The 19,380-nt window shown below is 43.1% G+C and overlaps 1 protein-coding gene across 1 annotated transcript; it reads left to right on the top strand.

Annotated features, from left to right (window-relative positions):
• Positions 1 to 5,128: 5,128 nt before the first annotated feature.
• On the top strand, positions 5,129 to 6,676 carry ASB12 (ankyrin repeat and SOCS box containing 12). The gene is made up of 2 exons (XM_032620400.1): positions 5,129 to 5,975; positions 6,400 to 6,676. The coding sequence occupies exons 1-2, from the start codon at positions 5,150 to 5,152 to the stop codon at positions 6,531 to 6,533; spliced, it is 960 nt and encodes a 319-aa protein (XP_032476291.1). The 5' UTR covers positions 5,129 to 5,149; the 3' UTR covers positions 6,534 to 6,676.
• Positions 6,677 to 19,380: the final 12,704 nt, after the last annotated feature.

Raw genomic sequence — 19,380 nt, 5'->3', positions numbered from 1 at the left:
TTCAGCCAGCTCTTTAGACGGTGTTGTTAACAGTGGAAACTGAGGGCCCAGCCTGCACCAGCCCCCGGGGCAGTAGGGGGCTCCCCTTGGAGGGGCCACCAGGGCCAAGTGCTTCGCAGAGGGGTAGGGGCAGCCCGGTGAGTACCTGGAGCTTAGGACGTGATGATGCTGTCAGGGACGAGTGAACCCTAAGGGCTGCCAGCCAGTGGACCTGTGATCACCACCCTTAGTAGTCTGTTTCCACTGGGTCTGGTTTCTGGGGGTGCTTGGGAGGTTAGTGGGGAAAGCTTCCCGCAGAGGGAAGGATGGTTTCCTGCTGCATCTGTCCCAGGAAACTGTGTCTGCCTAGGCTCTGGGGTTCAAATGGGCCTACTTCTTGAGGGAAATTGCTGCAGTTATGCAATACAGGGAGGGTGAAGTTTTGTCTTTGTGTCCCTGTGTAGTACTTGTGAGTGTGTGTGGATGCAGCAGGGTGGGCTCAGGGCAGAAGGGCAGAGCTCCTCAGTGTGTGTGTGGGGGGGGAAGATGAGTACTAAAAATAGTCTACTAATGCCTGGCATACTATTCTAGGGCCCACTGAAACCAGCCACTCTCCCGTAGGAGTTCTTAACCTAGATTCACAGACCCCCCTCCAAGAGGGCCTTAGATAGAATTCAAAGGGTCCAAAAATACAAATGGGGCAAAGAATCACCTTTCTATTCCCCTAATCTCTAACTGAAATTTACTATTTCCTTCAAGGATGAATGCAGGCAGCAAATGGCAGTAGTATTACTAGTTCCTGTAACTTGGTCACCAGAAGAAATCATAGATATTCCCTATCATACTACAGTTGCAGCAGAGATCTGGAAATGTCATTTATACTCATAATCACTTAGAAATTATTAGTAGATCTTGTTATTTAACGTGTTGGTAAAGAACTTCTATTACCATATCATGCAGTTTTAAAAATATTTTGATAGTTGTATTTCAATATAATTGGTTTCCTTTAATTCTATATATTTTATATATAGAGAATTATATATATATATCTCATTCTGAGAGGGGACCAGAGACTTAGCCAGATTGTCACAGGGGCCAATGCCACCGAAAAAGGGTTTAAAACCCCTGCACTTTGGGGAGCAGGACGAGGATCCTTGCACAAAATGGTCACACATAGAAACTCTTTGATTAATAAACCACAGTACGGTGAGATTCGACAAAAGATGAGTTAGGTTTTTTATCCTATCTAATGAGATGAGGCACAATTCACTCAAGTGCCCAAGGTAGCTGGGGTCATGCCTTGTTCTCGCTCTGGAGGCTCATTATATGGGCCCTGAAGTGGGCTCATTGTATGACCTTGGTGAGAGCTTCAGCATTTCCCTTCACACTCCCTTTCCTCTTCATTTCTCTGAACACCACTCCCCCAAATAAAATAGTAAGGAGAGAATCCCTACTGGCTGTCAGAAGAAATGATTTGTAAAGCAACCTATGATTGAGATCCTGGAATCCAGTATGACCCTCAAACTTGAGGATCCTGAGAGCTACAATATGACTGTTTGAGGCAAGGGGGAGGGGTATGTGTTTACTTTTCAGGTGGCTGAGTTCTTGCTAATGAGACAACTGTCAATAACAGCCATGTGACCTTAGTAAAAAGTCTCTGCTCTTCTCTAAGCCTTGGTTTTCCCATCTCTAAATTGAGGAAATTAAAGGAAATAATTTATTATGTGCATTCCATCTCTGAAGTTATAGAGCTTTAACCTCAGGAGGGAGCAACAGCCATAGAAATTAGATACCTAAGTAATAATAAAAATTATAGTGAAAATAGTTACTGAGTACTACATACAGGTGGTATTCTAAACATTTAAGATGTATTGATATTAACTCATTTAATCCTAACAATAACCCTCTGAGGCAGATACTACTATCATACTATCTTTACAGATGAAGGAATAGGCACAGAGAGATTAAATGATCTGCCCTAGATCACACAACTACTAATTGGTAGAGCTGAGATTGAAGCAGAATCCTAGACCACGTTTTACCACTTCCATATATGGCTTCCCAATCTGCACTGGGGGCAAAACAGACCTATACAGAAGGAGTTATGATATAGTGTGATGACTGCTATAGTACTATTAAGAGCAAAGACTCAAGGAACTAACCCATTAGAAGGAGTTACATGTGACAGAAGGAAGCATGATGTATATCAATAACCATCATTTCTCTTCCCTTATCAGTGGATCTTGGGGTATAAGTAGAGGAGTGGTAGGAAATGAGGCTGGAGATATTGGCCAAGGTTTTCTCATGAAGGACCTGTGAGCCTGGCAAGGCATCTGGGCTATACTCTGAAAGAAAGGGGAGTGATTAAAGGATTTAAAATAGAAGATTGGCACAGAGAGAATTTGTACTTTTAAATAATCACTTTAGCCAAAATGTGGAGAAATTATTGAAAAGATAAACTAGCTAGGAGACTACTACAACAGTTGATGCAAAAGATGATGGGGGTCTGGATAAAGCACTAGCAATCGGGTTGCCTATAGAGGCCTCTAGGAAGTAAAATCCTAGATTTGACGACCAATTAGATGCGAGTGGAACAATGAGATAAGAGGTCTGACATTAGTCTTGGGCATTTGGTTTGGTTGACCAGTTGGATGATGAAGAACTGAGATGTGGATCTAGTTTGGTGATGGTGATAGTAGTAGTGGTGGTGTGATACTGCTGACTTTGAAGTACTTGAAAGAACTCAGTGAATACATACCTTTTGCTGAAGAGAGAGCTGGGGGCCTTGGAGTGGTAGGCTTGAAATCATCCTGATAAAGGTGAGAGCTACAGCTCTAGATAAAGGAGAGAACAAGGGGAACAAAACTATTTCAGGGGAGAAATGTCAGAAGAGTGTGCTGGCCAGGAAGCCAACGGAAGACTACATAGGAGGAAGTGGTCAGTGGAGACAGATGTCCCAGAAAAGTCAGAAAAGGAAAGAGCTGAGAAACAGCCAGTAGATTTAACCACAAAGATGACTTTTAAAGAAATATCTCTGTGTGATTGAGGATGGGTGGAGACAGACTGCAGAGGGTGGAATTGGAGGTGAGGAAATGGATGGTAGACAACGCTTTGGAGATGTTTGGTGAAAAAGAGAGAGAAGAAAAGAAAGGTAGCTAGAGTAGGACAAAGGACCATAGAAGTGTTTTGTTTCCAAAGATGATTGAGGGGGAGGAGCCAGGGGAGAAGTTGAAGGCACATAGGAAGCTCACCCTTGAAGATCTAGTATATGGTAGCTTTCTTTCTCTTAACAGCCCCATGAGGCAGGGACTATCATTTCTGTCTTATAAATGAGGAAACTGAATCCCAAAGAAGGGAATAGACCTTCCCAAAGCTTACTCAGATAGGAAATGGGGGTGCTGAGTTGCAAACTTAGGCCTGCCTGATTTCTAAAATTATCTTCTTGTAATTGTACCCCAAAAGTGAGTAAATAAAAGACCATATATGGAGTTGATGCTGACTTGTGGCAGGGGGGCTAAAGTTGAGGGAGACCCCACCCACCCACCTCAAAGTTTATTCTATGAGGTGTGTATTTGAGGTCCCAGGCTAACAAAGAGGGGTGGAGGTGGACAGTGAATAAAAGGAGGTGTGAGGCCCTGAGCGCAGGGCTGCAGGGTATGGGAGAAGAGGGAGACTCAACCTCTGAAAACCCTACCAGCTTACCCTGATGACATTACCAACTGAGATGAGTGACTTTGATTTTGGAGCATTAGGAACAGGACTAGAAATGCCAAGGGTTTAGGTTGAGTCAGTCATTGGGCCATGGGTGATTTTGTAGGGCCTGGGGATAATGAGGAGAGAAGAGTTGAGGGTTGAGGAAAGGCTCCAGGCTGGGTGGAACAGAGAGGATGGGAAAAGGCTTGACTCAGAGAGACTGGGAAGCCATAGTTTCCAAAAATATGCTGGCAATCGAAGGGACTCCTGGATTGAAATGGTCCTGGTGGAAAAACTAGTTGTCAACAGAGAGGAGGACTTGTCCTGGAAACCTCAACTATTTCCTACTATCTCTTTGACTATGTTTTACTTGACGTCCCTTTTACTTTTACTTTTAATGTCACCTCTTTATTTAATCAGTGAATGCCATTCAACATCCATTTCCTGAGCAACCCTGTTGCCTGAAGCATGGGGCCTGAGTCTGAGGGGAGGTCACATATGAGGGGCTGTGAAGAGGCTGAATCTCATCTAAAAGGTTGAGAGGTAGGGTTGAGGGCCTGCCCCATGAGACTGATGTCAGAATGCTCAGGGATGATAGCTTGACACCACAAAACACCATTCTGTTGGCTTAGCAATTACCAGACCAGAACCACCTCATTAGTCCACACATTCTGAACCAAGGAAGATGTATCTACCAACACCCCAGCCATGATGTAGGCTCTACTGGGAGTGGAGGAATAAATAAGATGGAGACAGTGGCTTCCCTGGTGGCACAGTGGTTGAGAGTCTGCCTGCTAATGCAGGGGACACGGGTTCGAGCCTTGGTCTGGGAGGATCCCACATGCCACGGAGCAACTAGGCCCGTGACCCACAACTACTGAGCCTGCGTGTCTGGAGCCTGTGCTCCGCAACGAGAGAGGCCGCCATAGTGAGAGGCCCGTGCACCACGATGAAGAGTGGCCCCCGCTTGCCACAACTAGAGAAAGCCCTCACACAGAAACAAAGATGCAACACAGCAAAAATAAATTAATTAATTAATAAACTCCTACCCCCAACATCTTCTTTAAAAAAAAAAAAAAATAAGATGGAGACAGGAGTCCTCACCCTGGAGTTTACGCACTGATGAAGCACAGATAAGTGGAAATGTGATGTGAAAGTTCATAGCTAAAGCCTAGTTGTAATCCTTTGGAATCCCTGAGCAGAGTAGGAGGAGGTTACGGAAGGTTTCCCAGAAGTAGGAGTTTGAAGGGAAGGCAGAAGAGCATATGCAAAGGCATCAGGCTGTGAAATGGCCTGATCTATTTTGGCAGCCATCTCTGGGGTCTGAAATAAGGTGGAGTAGGAGTTAGAAGCAAGGGACCCATGATTGAAGAGCCTGATGGTGAAAGATGGGGGCCAAGCATCCAGGCTTTTGATGGGAGCCCTCAGTCTCTCCTGTTTTTGTCATCCACAGATCTGGCATATCCTCCTGCTCATAATGAGAATAGTTCTGCTCCAATTAGCCAAGGTGAACCTCATGGACATCACCAAAATCTTCTCCCTCCTGCAGCCCAATAAGGAGGAGGAGGACACCGACACGGGGGAGAAGCAGGCTCTCAATCAAGCAGTGTACAACAATGACTCTTATACCTTGGACCAGCTTTTGCGCCAGGAGCGTTATAAACGATTCATCAACAGTAGAAGTGGCTGGGGCATCCCTGGGACACCCTTGCGCTTGGCTGCTTCTTATGGCCACCTTAGCTGCTTGCAGGTCCTCCTGGCACATGGTGCTGATGTTGACAGCTTGGACGTCAAGGCACAGACACCACTTTTTACTGCCGTCAGTCATGGCCATCTGGACTGTGTGCGTGTGCTTTTGGAAGCTGGTGCTTGTCCTGGTGGTAGCATCTACAACAACTGCTCTCCTGTGCTCACAGCTGCCCGTGATGGTGCTGTTGCCATCCTGCAGGAGCTCCTGGGTCATGGTGCAGAGGCCAACGTCAAGGCAAAACTACCAGTCTGGGCATCGAACATAGCTTCATGTTCTGGACCCCTCTATTTGGCTGCAGTCTACGGTCACCTTGATTGTTTCCGCCTACTTTTGCTCCATGGGGCAGACCCTGACTACAACTGTACTGACCAACACCTACTGACTCGAGTTCCACGGTCCCGCACCCTCCTCGAAATCTGCCTGCACCATAATTGTGAGCCAGAGTACATCCGGCTGTTAATTGATTTTGGTGCTAACATCTACCTTCCATCTCTCTCCCTGGACCTGAACTCACAATATGATAAAGGCACTGCATTGCTGCTACAGGCCCGAGGTGAGTGTCAGGCAGCCCAGCTCTAATAGGCCTCCTGGCTTGGAGGGCCGAGGGCCCCAAATCACCCCCCAAGCTAATTCTTCTGGGATGAGTTGGAGAAAACATCATCTTCTTCCCTGGGGCCCCAGTGGAGAAGAGGTTACAGATTCCTTTTTAGGGAAGGGATCACTAAGATGAGGTAGGGGATAGCACTAGCCCAGTTTCTTCTTCTGGCATTACCCATGACTGTTTTGTGGCCTTGAACATGCCCTCTCTAGGCCTCAGTGTGTCCCCATTGGTACCATGCATTGAGGGAAGGGAGGGGACATTTCTTAGAAGGGAGAGAGCAATTAGGGCTGCAGTAGCCAGGGCAGGATGGATGTAAGCTTGGGTGGGAGAACTACACTGAGAATTGCTTCTCATGACCTGTTTTTCCTTCCTGTAGCCACTCCACGGTCACTATTATCACAGGCTCGTTTAGTCATCCGCAGAGCCCTGCGCCACGCCAGCCAGCCACAAGCCATCGACCAGCTGGATATTCCTCCCGTGTTGATTAGCTATCTTAAACACCAACTGTAACCTTGCAGCCTGCCCAGAAACACACAATGCCTCCAAAAAGCCACCTGGGGACCCAGGTAGCTTAAGGGCACTACAGCTCTACCCACTCGTCTGAAGCTTCTCTCCTGTATTATCCTCCACAATAAAATCCTCAACAAAATAAATCCTGGGGGCTGTTGTGTTGGTGTGTGTGGGGGGGGGTGGGGAAGTTCACCGGGGGAATGGGTCTGGTTGGCCATGGGGAAGGATTAGAGTGATCTGGCATTCAACAGGCATAGGAGCCTAGCCACTGAAAGAGAAAACTAACCCAATGGCCTATACATCCCCACTAAGATCCTTGAGAGAATTTGGAGCTGTAATGTCCTAGAAGTAAGTCCTGAAGAATTCAGGTAGGTATAAGGGTAACATCATCTTGCTCAGCCCTGTATCTCCATTGAATCTCTGGCTGCTATTGTTACCAAACCAAACTTGGGTCCACAGCCAATCTACTGACACCAGGTTGTGGCGAAGTAAAGGGGCTTCACCCTTTTCAGGGGCTGTTGCCCAATACCCTATTTGAGTCAAGTGACCAAGGAGTCTCCCATTCACTCACCTTGAATCATAGGCTGCAATTACACTAGTCTATTTTATAGTCAAGATATAACTAGGAAAACAAACTACCAAATATTTGTCACAATGAATTTAACACAGAGAATAAATTGGTTACATAGGTGATAGGCAGAGAATCTAAGAAGGACAGGAAGTTAACCCAGAGTTTAGTGACAGCAGGAGGCCAACATCACCCTTAGGTTGGAGGGGTGAGGGAGGAGGTATGGCCAGACTTTAGGGACAGGGGTCACCTGATAGAAAGTAGAATCACAGGCTTATCATGGGTATCCAAACAAGAGAAAAGGAAGAAATACCCTCTCCTTTCCCTCATTCTTGTCCTTCAATCTGCTTTCAATGTCTCTTTCACTGAGGAAAACTAGAAGTCAACTAATATGAGAGCCTGGGAAACACAGCCTGCAGTGCTTAGTCCTCCTAACTGGTCCAGGCAATCAGCACATATAACCATCCAAATCCAGATCCAGGCACCTTCAATTTTGCTAAATCTTCATCTTTCCACAGTACCTTCTTTTATATCTCCTAAACCACTATGGGTGAGGATGTGTATGAGCAGTGAAAAAGACACAAGGTGAAGGGGTAGAGGATGCAAGCCCAGATAATCTGTATATGGGGAGTACTTTAGATGTTTGGAGCTTTTCCTGGGAGCTGCCTTGACAGACCCACCCCCCATGCCCCTACATAAATATCTCCCATCATGCAGGAAGGGAGGCAGGGAATGGGGTCTTGAACTGACTTGCCTCTCCCCATTCTTACCTCTCCCACTCTCCCTAGCTCCTAGTGCCTAAGAGACTTTAGGAAGGAAGGCAAGAATACTGGACATCTATCCCCATGGTCCTGCCCCACTCAGCTTCCAGACTTTCAAATGCATAAAGAATTTTGGAGAGCAGTGCAACTGTTTATCTCCAAGGGGCAAGAGAACTGAAGGACTGGACTGTAAACACAGACTTTAGGGCAGTGAACTGCAGGTCTCTTCTACCTTTCTTTCAATCTGGGTTCCTGAAGGGTGAGTTATCTGGGATTGCACTCCTCACTTTGCTCCCCATCCCCTTAGTCAGGGCTTAGGAGATTAGGAGTCAAGCTCAGCAGCTCCATCCACTTTAGGACCCCAGGAAAGTACACCCTTCAAATGGGGCCTGGCCAGGGTGGCCTCCCTTGTGCCATCTAGAACACCGATTCTCTGGTTGACACTTGAAAGTATGTAGATACTCTGGGCATATCAAAAGAATTGCATTTGACGAGGATGTAGGAGTATACCAAATTCTAGGCAGAGGAAGAGCTGAAACTCTGCCCCATTTCCCAGATGAGCAGACTGAGAAACTTTCAAAGTTAAGTGCCCATGTTATTGGCAGCTCAGCTCTCCAGACCTCTCTGAGCTGTTGTTCTTCCAGTTGCCTGTGCTGCTGTGGGCAGAAACAACTTTAAGGCCTGCTGCCTTGGTTTCTTCCCCATCCACACAACAGGCCTGGAGTGAAAATGGATCATCTCAAATTCTGATGATGAATCTTCTGAGGCAAATTTCCCTAGGAGGTGCGAGAAGGAGGTTCCTGGAATGAAATGTCAACCTTGGCCTTTAGTCTCTTGTTGGCATTGCCCCCAGATAATAACCTAGCCTCCCCCCACCCTCCATTACAACCACCAGTTTCCAGGTAATTTGTTTTCCCAGTTAGATCTTGACTGTAAACTGAACAAGTGGGAATGCAGCTTCCAAGAAAGCTGAATCTTAACCCTTCTCTCCCTCTCTCCCTGTCTCCTCCTAACTTCCCTTTTTTCCTTCTTTCTTCTCTCCCTCTCTCCTTTCCTCCCTCCCTTCCTGGAATTGCCATTAGCCTAGGGCTGGATCTGCTTTGCACATGCCACTGACCAGTCTGCATTCTTTCCTGCAATGGGAAAATTCTTTTGCTTTATTCGGAAAGGTGGCCCACAAAGACAAGATCCAAAGTGCAAATGGTCCACTGTACTGCAGAAACCAAAGAGTTCCCCTTCAGCTGCTAACTTGAGGGAAAGGATAATGGAAGAGGTAGTGTTTGATCTTGGCCTTGAAGGGTGTAAAGTGTTTTAATTAGTAGAGAGGAAAGAAAAGGTATTATTGGAGGGAACTCAGCGAGCAAAGACATAGAAGTGGGAAAAAGCAGGGCAGTTTGGGTAACCAATTTAGTCTGGTTCAAGTTCAATGTGTTTCAACAAGAGCTAGGCTGGGGACTAGACTGGAGAGGGCCCTGAATATCCTGGTCTTTCGGACTTGAAGATTTCAGTCCTTAGAATGGGGCATGCATAGTCATAGGAATGACTTACTGAATGCATAGAGAACATGTTCCCTGATTTCCCAGGGCAAATCTGGCATAATTACATTTTTTACTGAAATATAACTGACATGCAACATTATATTAGTTCCAAGCATACAACGTAAGAATTCAATATTTGTGTATATTGTGAAATAATCACCACAACAAATCTAGTTAACATCTATCACCACACAGTTACAATTTTTTTCTTGTGATGAGAATTTTTAAGATCTATTCTCTTAGCAACTTTCAGATAGGCAATACAGTATTATTAACTATATTCACCATGTTGTACATTACATCCTCATGACTTATTTATTTTATAACTGAAAGTTTGTCCCTTTTGACACCCTTCACCCATTTTGTCCACCCCCAACCCCTGCCTCTGGCAACCACCAATCTGTTCTCTGTGTGTATAAGCTCGCTTTTTTTTTTTTAATTTTAGATTCTACATATAAGTGAAATCATATAGTATTTGTCTTTCTCTGAATTATTCACTTAGCAAAATGCCCTCCAGTTCAATCCATATTGTTGCAAATGACAAGATTTCATTATTTTCTATGGCAAAATAATATTCCAGCGTGTGTGTGTGTGTGTGTGTGTGCACGCACATCACAGTTTCTTTACCCATTCATCCATTCTTGAACACTTGGGTTGCTTCCATGTCTTGGCTATTGTAAATAATGCTGCAGTGAACATGGGGGTGCACATATCTAGTGTCTTTGTTTTCTTTGGATAAATACACATAAGCAGGATTTCTTGATCATATGGGAGTTCTATTTTTAATTTTGAGGCACCTCCATACTTTTTTACATAGTGACTGCATCAATTTACATTCCCATGAGCTGTTCGCAAGGGTTCCATTTGTTCCACATCCTTGCCAGCATTTGATATTTCTTATCTTTTTGATAACAGCCATTTTAACAGGGGTGAGGTCATATCTCATTTTGGTTTTAATTTGCATTTCCCCGATGATTAGTGATATTGAACACCTTTCCATGTACCTGTTGTGCATCTGTATCTTCTTTGAAAAAAATGTCTATTCAGGTCCTCTGCCCATTTTTTAATCAGGTTGTTTGTTTTTTTGAGTTGTATGAGTTCTTTTGATATTTTATATTAACGCCTTATAGGATATATTGTTTGCAAGTATCTCCTCCCATTTGGTAGGTTGCTTTTTCATTTTGTTGATAGTTTCCTTTGCTGTGCAGAAGCTTTTTAGTTTGATGTAGTCCCACTTGTTTATTTTTGCTTTTGTTGCCTTTGCTTTTGTTGTCAAACCCAAAAAGATCACTGCCAAGACTGACGTCAAGGAGCTTACCACCTATGTTTTCTTTAAGGAGTTTTATGGCTTCAGGTCTTATGTTCAAGTCTTTAATCCATTTTGAGTTAATTTTTGTGTATGGTGTAAAATAGAGGTCCAGTTTCATTTTTTTGCATGTGACTCTCCAGTTTCATTTTTTTGCATGTGATATTTTTTTGCATGTGACTTTTTTTGCATGTGCCTTCCACTTCCCAGAGCAGGTAGAGGTCATTAGATGTGATATCATCAACTTTCCATAAATGGTTATCCCAACACCATTTATTGAAGAGACTGTCCTGTCCTCATTGTATATCTTGGCTCTTTGTCATAAATTAATTGACCATATATGCTTAGGTTTATTCCGGCAGCATTAATTTAACCACTCTCTTGTGGGCCCAGAGCATTTGACTGCTTACAAAACATTTACACATCCATTATTTCATTTACTTCTATTATAACTCTGAGGTAGGCAGAACAGTTTTTGTACAGATGTGGAAACTAAGGCCCAGAGAAGGGAAGAAAGTTGCCCAAGGTCACACAGTGAGGCAATGGTAGAGCCAGAACTAGAACCCATGAGGCTTCTTGTCTAAGACAGGGCTTTCACAGGATACCATGTTCTGCCTCATATGTGAGTGGGAGCACTGGGGAAGACGGGGGCAAGCCCTGACTTCATTTCATAGGCCTGGGCAGTGTATATACAGGGCTCTCTCTTACTGAGAATGGTGGCAGCCCCTTAGCTGTCAGAGGCCCCAGCCCTTATCCCCATGATAGAATGGGCACTCAGGAGTAAGGAACAGTGGCAGTCCCAGGCACTGAGGATAGGCTAAAGGGTTTGGGGCAAGTCCAAAGTGAGGGTCTGGACATATGGGAGGAGCAGAGTTCTCCCTCTCCCTGCTCTATTTTTTGGTTATTTCCAAACTCTAAAGGGGTTTCATTGCTCTCCTAGCCTCAGGGAACCCTGCTCTTCCATGTTCAAGCCATCTTCTTGATGAAGATGCAAGACGAACAACCATCTGTTTCATCCTGGTACCTTCTGAGTCACAGTCACAGTCGACATTGGCTTCCAGAAACTAGTCTACTTGCTAGCTCCTACTTTGCCAGTCTCCTCCCAGTTAGAGGTGTCCTCCTCCCAGTAGAAAAGTGGAGCCTGGGCTGATGGCAAGGTCTGCTCAAGTGACTCATCCAATGCCTTCACCTGCAGTTCCTTCACCTCCTTGACTCTCACAACATCATCTACCCTCCATTTTACCACCTGCTCCCTTGGCTTCACCTGGAAATGCTGGTCCTCCTTTCTAGCTAGAATTGCCTGTTTCCAGAAGTTACATTCCTGGAACCTTATGGTTTGACCCCACAGAATCTCCCATTCTTTCACACAACAAATATTTATTGAGATCTACTCTGTGCCAGGCTCTGTGTTTTAGGGACTATGTTATCTCCTACCTTCTCTTCATTTGTTTCCCTCCCCTGTCTTCACTTCCTTCCCTGTCTATCTTTGACCCTGTGTTCATTAAATCACTTCAATCTCTCATCCAGTAATACACAAACTTTGAATAAAGCCATTGTCCTCTCCTAAGCCTGGACTGATGAACACTATAGAAGAAATAATAATAACAAAAAGGTCTTTATCAACTTTCCCATTCTCTACAGTAACTATTTCAAACTTTGTCCAATAATAGCAAGTTTCCTTGAACCTCCCCAGTTACTGCTTTTCCTCTCACTTTGGGGACTTTGCCTTCCACTTCCCAGAGCAGGCAGAGGTCATTAGATGTGATATCATGAACTTTCCATAACAACACATTCTATGGCATCCACACATCCTTCCCTCTTGTCTTAGTCTTTCCTCCCAGCCAAGGCCCACTCATCTGTAGGGGCTCTGGTTCCCATCCCCAACCACATCCAGGGCCTCCCACCCATCAATTATCCTGTTTCCTATATCTTCACCTTGATTGGTTTTCCCCCTCAGCATATAAACAAGCTCATATCTTTCCATCTTGTAAAAACAACCTGAACCCAAGAGCCCCCTCTACCTACTATCTCTTTGCAGTCAAACTTCTAGAGCAGGGAAGCTGCATACATTCTCCCTTTCCTTGCAGACCAAATTCTTGACACTCCACTGCAGTCTGGCATACACCCTCATGTCTGCTCCAAACTGGCCTTGCCCACATCACCAGTGACTACTCAGATCCATATCCAATGGCACCTTTCTACTTTTTTTTTTTTTTTTTTTTTTTTTTTTTTTTTTAATGCGTTACGCGGGCCTCTCACTGTTGTGGCCTCTCCCGTTGCGGAGGACAGGCTCCGGACGCGCAGGCTCAGCGGCCATGGCTCACGGGCCCAGCCGCTCCGCGGCATGTGGGATCCTCCCAGACCGGGGCACGAACCCGTGTCCCCTGCATCGGCAGGCGGACTCTCAACCACTGCGCCACCAGGGAAGCCCACCTTTCTACTTTTATCTTGCTGTGCCTCTGGGCAGCATCTGACACATACACTCTTGGTAATATCACCTTTTATAAAACCCCTGTGTCTCCCATGGCTTCTGGGAGAGTCAGCTCTCCTGGTTCTGGTCTCACCTTGCCAATCCCTCCCTCTCAGAGTTCTGAAAGCTCCTATTCCTTACTCTTCTCTTTCTCTCACATCCTTCATCACCACGTCTGGCCAGTTCTATTTTCCAAATACATCTAGAACTCAACTACTTCTCACTGCCTCTAGTGCCTCTACCCTCCTCTCACCTGGATCACTGTAGGGGCCTCTGTCCTGATCTCACTGCTTCCTCCTTCCTTGCTGCTACAGCTCCCTAGACATTTCACTAAGACCATGCCAACTCCTCAGCTCAAAATCTGCAAAGTTTAAAGTCTTTAAAATAATGCAAAAAGTCATATGCCATCTGCCTCCCATGTTCTCTCTGACCCCCTCTCCCACCACTTTTCTCCACAATCACTCTACTCTAGCTATACTGCCTGCCTTGTTGTTCCTCTAATATTCCAGCATGTTCCCACCTCTGGATCTTTGTACTTGTTGTTCTTTCCGCCTGGGATGCTTCTCCTCCAGATAGTCTCATAGTTTGCTCCCTCAATTCCCTCAGATCTTTGTTTGACTTTCACCTTTTCAGTGAGGCCTACCCTAACTGCCCTGTTTAAAGCAGCACCCTCCCACCAATACTCCTTCTACCCCTTTCCTGCTCTATTTTTCTTCGTAACATTTATTGCCATCTGACATACTATATATTTTACTTATGTATTTTGTTCATTGTCAGCCCTCATGGAGCTTTCATTATAATGATGGGAAATAGAAGTTAAAAAGTGACAATAAAAACAAATAAATAACAATAAAAATAATATACCAGAAAGTGGTAAATGCTATGGGTAAGAAAAAGAGGTCAATTAGGGGATTGGAGAGTAAAGGGGTTAGGAATGGGGATTGCTATTTTATATTCAAGTATCCAGGGAAGGTTTCACTAATAAGGTGACATTTGAGAGACATTTGAAGGAAATGAGGCACAAACTATGTCCGTAACTATGTCAGAGCCCCCAGAGCATCTGGCTTTGAAGGCCAGGGGAGGTTGAGTGAAGGAGCTCCACAGAACTGGGGGAGACAGAGAATCCATTCTTGGAGGGTGCACACAAGGTCTCATGCACACCAGGACCCAGAGCAAAAGCAGTGACTTCATAGGACCCTGGGCCAGACCTACCTGTGGGTCTTGGAGTGTCTCCTCGGGAGGCAGGGGTGAGCTATGGTTCACTGTGGGGACAAGAAAACTGGAGGCAGGGGTACCAGGGTATATTCATCAGTGTGAGTTCTCCTGGAGTTTGCCATTTGGCACTAAAACCTGGCCCCACCCAACAGCCTGTTGGTTCCAGCCCTGGGATGCCAGAAGCCAAAAAACCAATAGGGTGGGAACACAGCCCCACCCATCAGCAGACAGGCTGGCTAAAGACTTTCCAAGCCCAAAGCTGACTCTAGACATGCCCCTCGACACAGCCTTGCCCACTAGAGGGCCAAGGACCAACTCCACACACCAGTGGGCAGGGACCAGCCAATCCTGCCAAGAAGCCTGCACAAATATCTAGACCAGCCTCACCCACCAGAGGCAAAAACAAGAAACAAGAAAGCTACTATCCAGGACACTGCAGAACTGAATCCGCAAATACAGATTAGAACCTACTCTGGGACCAGTTGGTTCCTGGCCCATGGGTGACAAGAGGGGAGTGTACTGTTGGGATACATAGGACATACTCTACAAAGGGCCACTTCTCTAGGGTCGAGAAACATAACTAACCTTCCACACATAAAAATACAAAAATAAATTGAGACAAAATGAGATGGCAGAGGATGAGATAAAACCCCAGAAGAATAACTAACATGGAGCTATGCAATATGCCCAAGAAAGAGTTCAGAGTAATGACCATAAAGATGATCCAATAACTCGGGGAAAGAATGGATGCACAGAGTGATAAGTTACAATAAAATTTTCACAAAGAGTTAGAAAATATAAAGAACAACCAAACAAAGTTGAAGAATACAATAACTGAAATGAAAAACAAACGAGAAGAAATCAATAGCAGAATAAATGACGCAGAAGAATGGATAAGTGAGCTGGAAGACAGAGTGGTGGAAATCACTGCTATGAAATAGAATAAAGAAGAAAGAATGGAAAGAAATGAGGACACTTTAAAAGACCTCTGGGACAATGTCAAATGCACCAACATTCACATTATAGGCATCCCAGAAGAAGAGAGAGAAAGGGCCTGAAAAGATATCTGAAGAGATGATAGCTGAAAACTTCCCTAACATGGGAAAGGAAACAGTCAACCAAGTTCAGGAAGCACAGAGAGTTCCATATAGGATTAACCCAAGGAGGAACCCACCAAGACACATACTAATCAAATGAACAAAAATTAAAGATAAAGAGAAAATATTAAAAGAAACAAGGGAACAGCTACAAATAACATCCAAGGGAATCTCTATGAGGTTATCACCTGATTTTTCAGCAGAAGCACTGCAAGCCAGAAGGGAGTGGCACAATGTATTTAAAGTGATGAAAGGGGAAAACCTAAAACCAATAATACTCTATGCAGCAAGGCTCTTGTTCAGATTTGACAGAGAAATCAAAAGCTTTGCAGACTAGCAAAAGCTAAAGAATTCAGCTTGACAAGAAATGTTAAATTAACTTCTCTAGGAGGAAAAGAAAAGGGCAAAATTAGAAATAAGAAAATTACAAAATGGGAAACCTCAATGGTAAAGGCAAACATACAGTAAAAGTAGGAAATCATCCACATACAAATATATCTAAACCAGCAATTGTGAGAGGAGGAGAGTACAAATGCAGGATATTTGAAATTAAGAGATCAGCAACTTAAAACAATCATGAATCTATATAGACTGCTATAACAAAACCTCAGGGTAACAGCAACCAAAACTCTACAATGGATATACACACAAAAAAGAAAAAGGAATGCAAATGCAACACTAAAGATAGTCAACAAATCATAAGAGAGGAGAACAAAAGAAGAAAGGAAGAAAAAAGACTTACAAAAAAATCCAGAACAATGGACACAATGGCAGTAAGAACATACATATTGATAATTACCTTAAATGTAAATGGATTAAATGCTCCAACAAATGACATAGACTGGCTGAATGGATACAAAAACAAGACCCATATATATGCTGACTACAAGAGACCCACTTCAGGTCTAGAGACACATACAGACTGAAAATGAGGGGACAGAAAAAGGTATTCCATGCAAATAGAAATCAAAAGAAAGCTGGAGTAGCAGTTCTCATATCAGACAAAACAGACTTTAAAATAAAACTGTGGGCTTCCCTGGTGGCGCAGTGGTTGAGAGTCTGCCTGCCGATGCAGGCGACACGGGTTCATGCCCCGGTCTGGGAAGATCCCACATGCCGTGGAGCGGCTGGGCCTGTGAGCCATGGCTGCTGAGCCTGCACGCCCGGAGCCTGTGCTCCGCAATGGGAGAGGCCACAACAGTGAGAGGCCCGCGTACCACAAAAAATAAATAAATAAATAAAGACTGTTACAAGAGACAAGGAAGGATAGTACATAATGATCAAGAAATCAACCTGAAAAGAAGATATAACAATTGTAAATATATATGCACCAAACATAGGAGCATACCATATATAAGGCAAATTCTAACAGCCATGAAAGGTGAAATCAACAGTAACACAATAATATTGGGGGACTTTAACACCCCACCTACATCAATGGACAGATATTTCAGACAGAAAATCAATAAGGAAACACAGGCCTTAAATGACATATTAGACCATATTGACTTAATTGATATTTATAGAGCATTCCATACAAAAGCAGCAGAATACACCTTCTAATAAAGTACACATGGATTCTCCAGGATAGATTACATGCTGACCCACAAAGCAAGGCTCAGTAAATTTAAGAAAATTGAAATCATATGAAGCAACCTTCTCAACCACAACACTATGAGATTAGAAATCAGCTACATGAGAAAAACTGCAAAGGACACAAAACATGTGGAGGCTAAACAATATGCTACTAAATAACCAATGGATCACTGAAGAAATCAAAGAATAATAAAAAAAAATACCTAGAGACAAATGAAAACAAAAGCACAATGATCCAAAACCTACAGGACACAATAAAAGCAGTTCTAAGAGGGAAGTTTATAGTGATACGAGCTTACATCAAGAAACAAAAAAATCTCAAATACACGACATAACCTTACACCTAAAGCAACTAGAGAAAGAAGAGTAGATGGATAATCATAAATAGCAGAGCAAAAATAAATGAAATAGAGATGAAGAATACAATAGCAAAGATCAATGAAACTAAAAGCTGTTTCTTTGAGAAGATAGACAAAATTGATAAACCATTAGCCAGACTCATCAAGAAAAAAAGGGATAGGGCTCAAATCAATAAAATTAGAAATGAAAAAGGAGAAGTTACAAACAACACCACATATATACAAAGGACCATAAAAAAACTATTACAGGCAGCTATATGCCAATTAATTGGACAACCTAGAAGAAATGGACAAATTCTTAGAAAGGTATAATCTTCTAAGACTGAACCAGGAAGAAACAGAAAATATGAACAGAATGATTACAAGTACTGAAATTGAATCTATATTTTAAAACTCCCAATAAACAAAACACCAGGACCAGATGACTTCACAGGCAAATTCTACCAAACATCTAGAGAAGAGTTAACACCTATCCTTCTGAAACTGTTCCAAAAAATTGTAGGGGAAGGAACACTTCCAAACTCATTCTATGAAGCCACCATCACCCTGACACCAAAACCAGACAAAGATACCACAGGAAAAAAAAATTACAGGCCAATATCACTGATGAACACAGATGTAAAAATCCCCACAAAATATTAGCAAACCAAATGCAGCAATCCATTAAAAGGATCATACACCATGATCAACTGGGATTTATACCAGAGATGCAAGGAAATTTCAATATCCACAAATCAATCAGTGTGATACACCACACTAACAAATTGAAGAATAAAAACCATATGATCATGTCAAAAGATGCAGGAAAAGCTTTTGATAAAATTAAACATCCATTTATGATAAAAACTCTCCAAAAAGTGGTCATAGAGGGAATGTATCTAAACATAATGAAGGTCATATATAACAAACCCACAGTTAACACCACACTCAATGGTGAAAAATTGAAAACATTTCCTCTAAGATCAGGAAAAAGGCAAGTATTTCCACTATCATCACTTTTATTCAACATAGTTCCAGAAGTCTTAGCCATGGCAATTAGAGAAGAAAAAGAAATAAAAGGAATCCAAATTGGAAAAGATGAAGTAAAACTGTCACTGTTTTCAGATGACATTACACATAGAAAATCCTAAAGAGGCTACCAGAAAACTACTAGAGTTCATCAATGAATTTCATAAAGTTTCAGGATACAAAATTAATACACAGAAATCTGATGCATTTCTATACACTCACAATGAAAGATCAGAAAGAGAAATTAAGGAAACAATCCCATTTACCATTGCATCAAAAAGAATAAAATACCTAGGAATAAACCTACCTAAGGAGGCACGAGAACTACACTACAAAAACTATAAGATGCTGATGAAAGAAATCGAAGATGACTCAAACAGATGGAAAGATATACCATGTTCTTATATTGGAAGAATCAATATTGTTAAAATGACTATACTACCCAATGCGATCTACAGATTCAAAGCAATCCCTATCAAATTACCAATGGCATTTTTCACAGAACTAGCATAAAATACTTTTTAAATTCGTATGGAAACATAGAAGACTCCAAATAACAAAGCATTCTTGAGAAAGAAAAAGGGAGCTGGAGGTATCAGGTTCCCTGACTTCAGACTATACTACAGAGTTACAGTAATCAATACAGTATGGTATTGGCACAAAAAAACAGAAATATAGATCAATGTCACAGGATAGAAATCCCAGAAATAAACCCATGTGCCAAGGTCAATTAATCTATGACAAAGGAGGCAAGAATGCACAATGGAGAAAAGACAGTCTCTTCAATAAGTGGTGCTGGGAAAACTGTACAGTTACATGCAAGAGAATGAAATTAGAGCATTCTCTAACACCATACACAAAAATAAACTCATAATGGATTAAAGACCTAAATGTAAGACTGTATGCTGTAAAACTCTTAGAGGAAAATA

This window comes from Phocoena sinus, chromosome X (assembly GCF_008692025.1).
Source record: "Phocoena sinus isolate mPhoSin1 chromosome X, mPhoSin1.pri, whole genome shotgun sequence".
NCBI lineage: Eukaryota > Metazoa > Chordata > Mammalia > Artiodactyla > Phocoenidae > Phocoena > Phocoena sinus.
Note: the sequence above shows the minus strand (reverse complement) of the source record. Positions and strands in the feature narration are given on the sequence as shown.

What these genes read in the sequence shown, in the direction of transcription:
- ASB12 (XM_032620400.1), top strand. Translation starts at nt 5,150, where the DNA reads ATGAGAATAGTTCTGCTCCAATTAGCCAAGGTGAACCTCATGGACATC. An exon ending in ATTGCTGCTACAGGCCCGAG is followed by an intron (nt 5,976 to 6,399) that starts GTGAGTGTCAGG and finishes TCCTTCCTGTAG; the next exon opens with CCACTCCACGGTCACTATTA.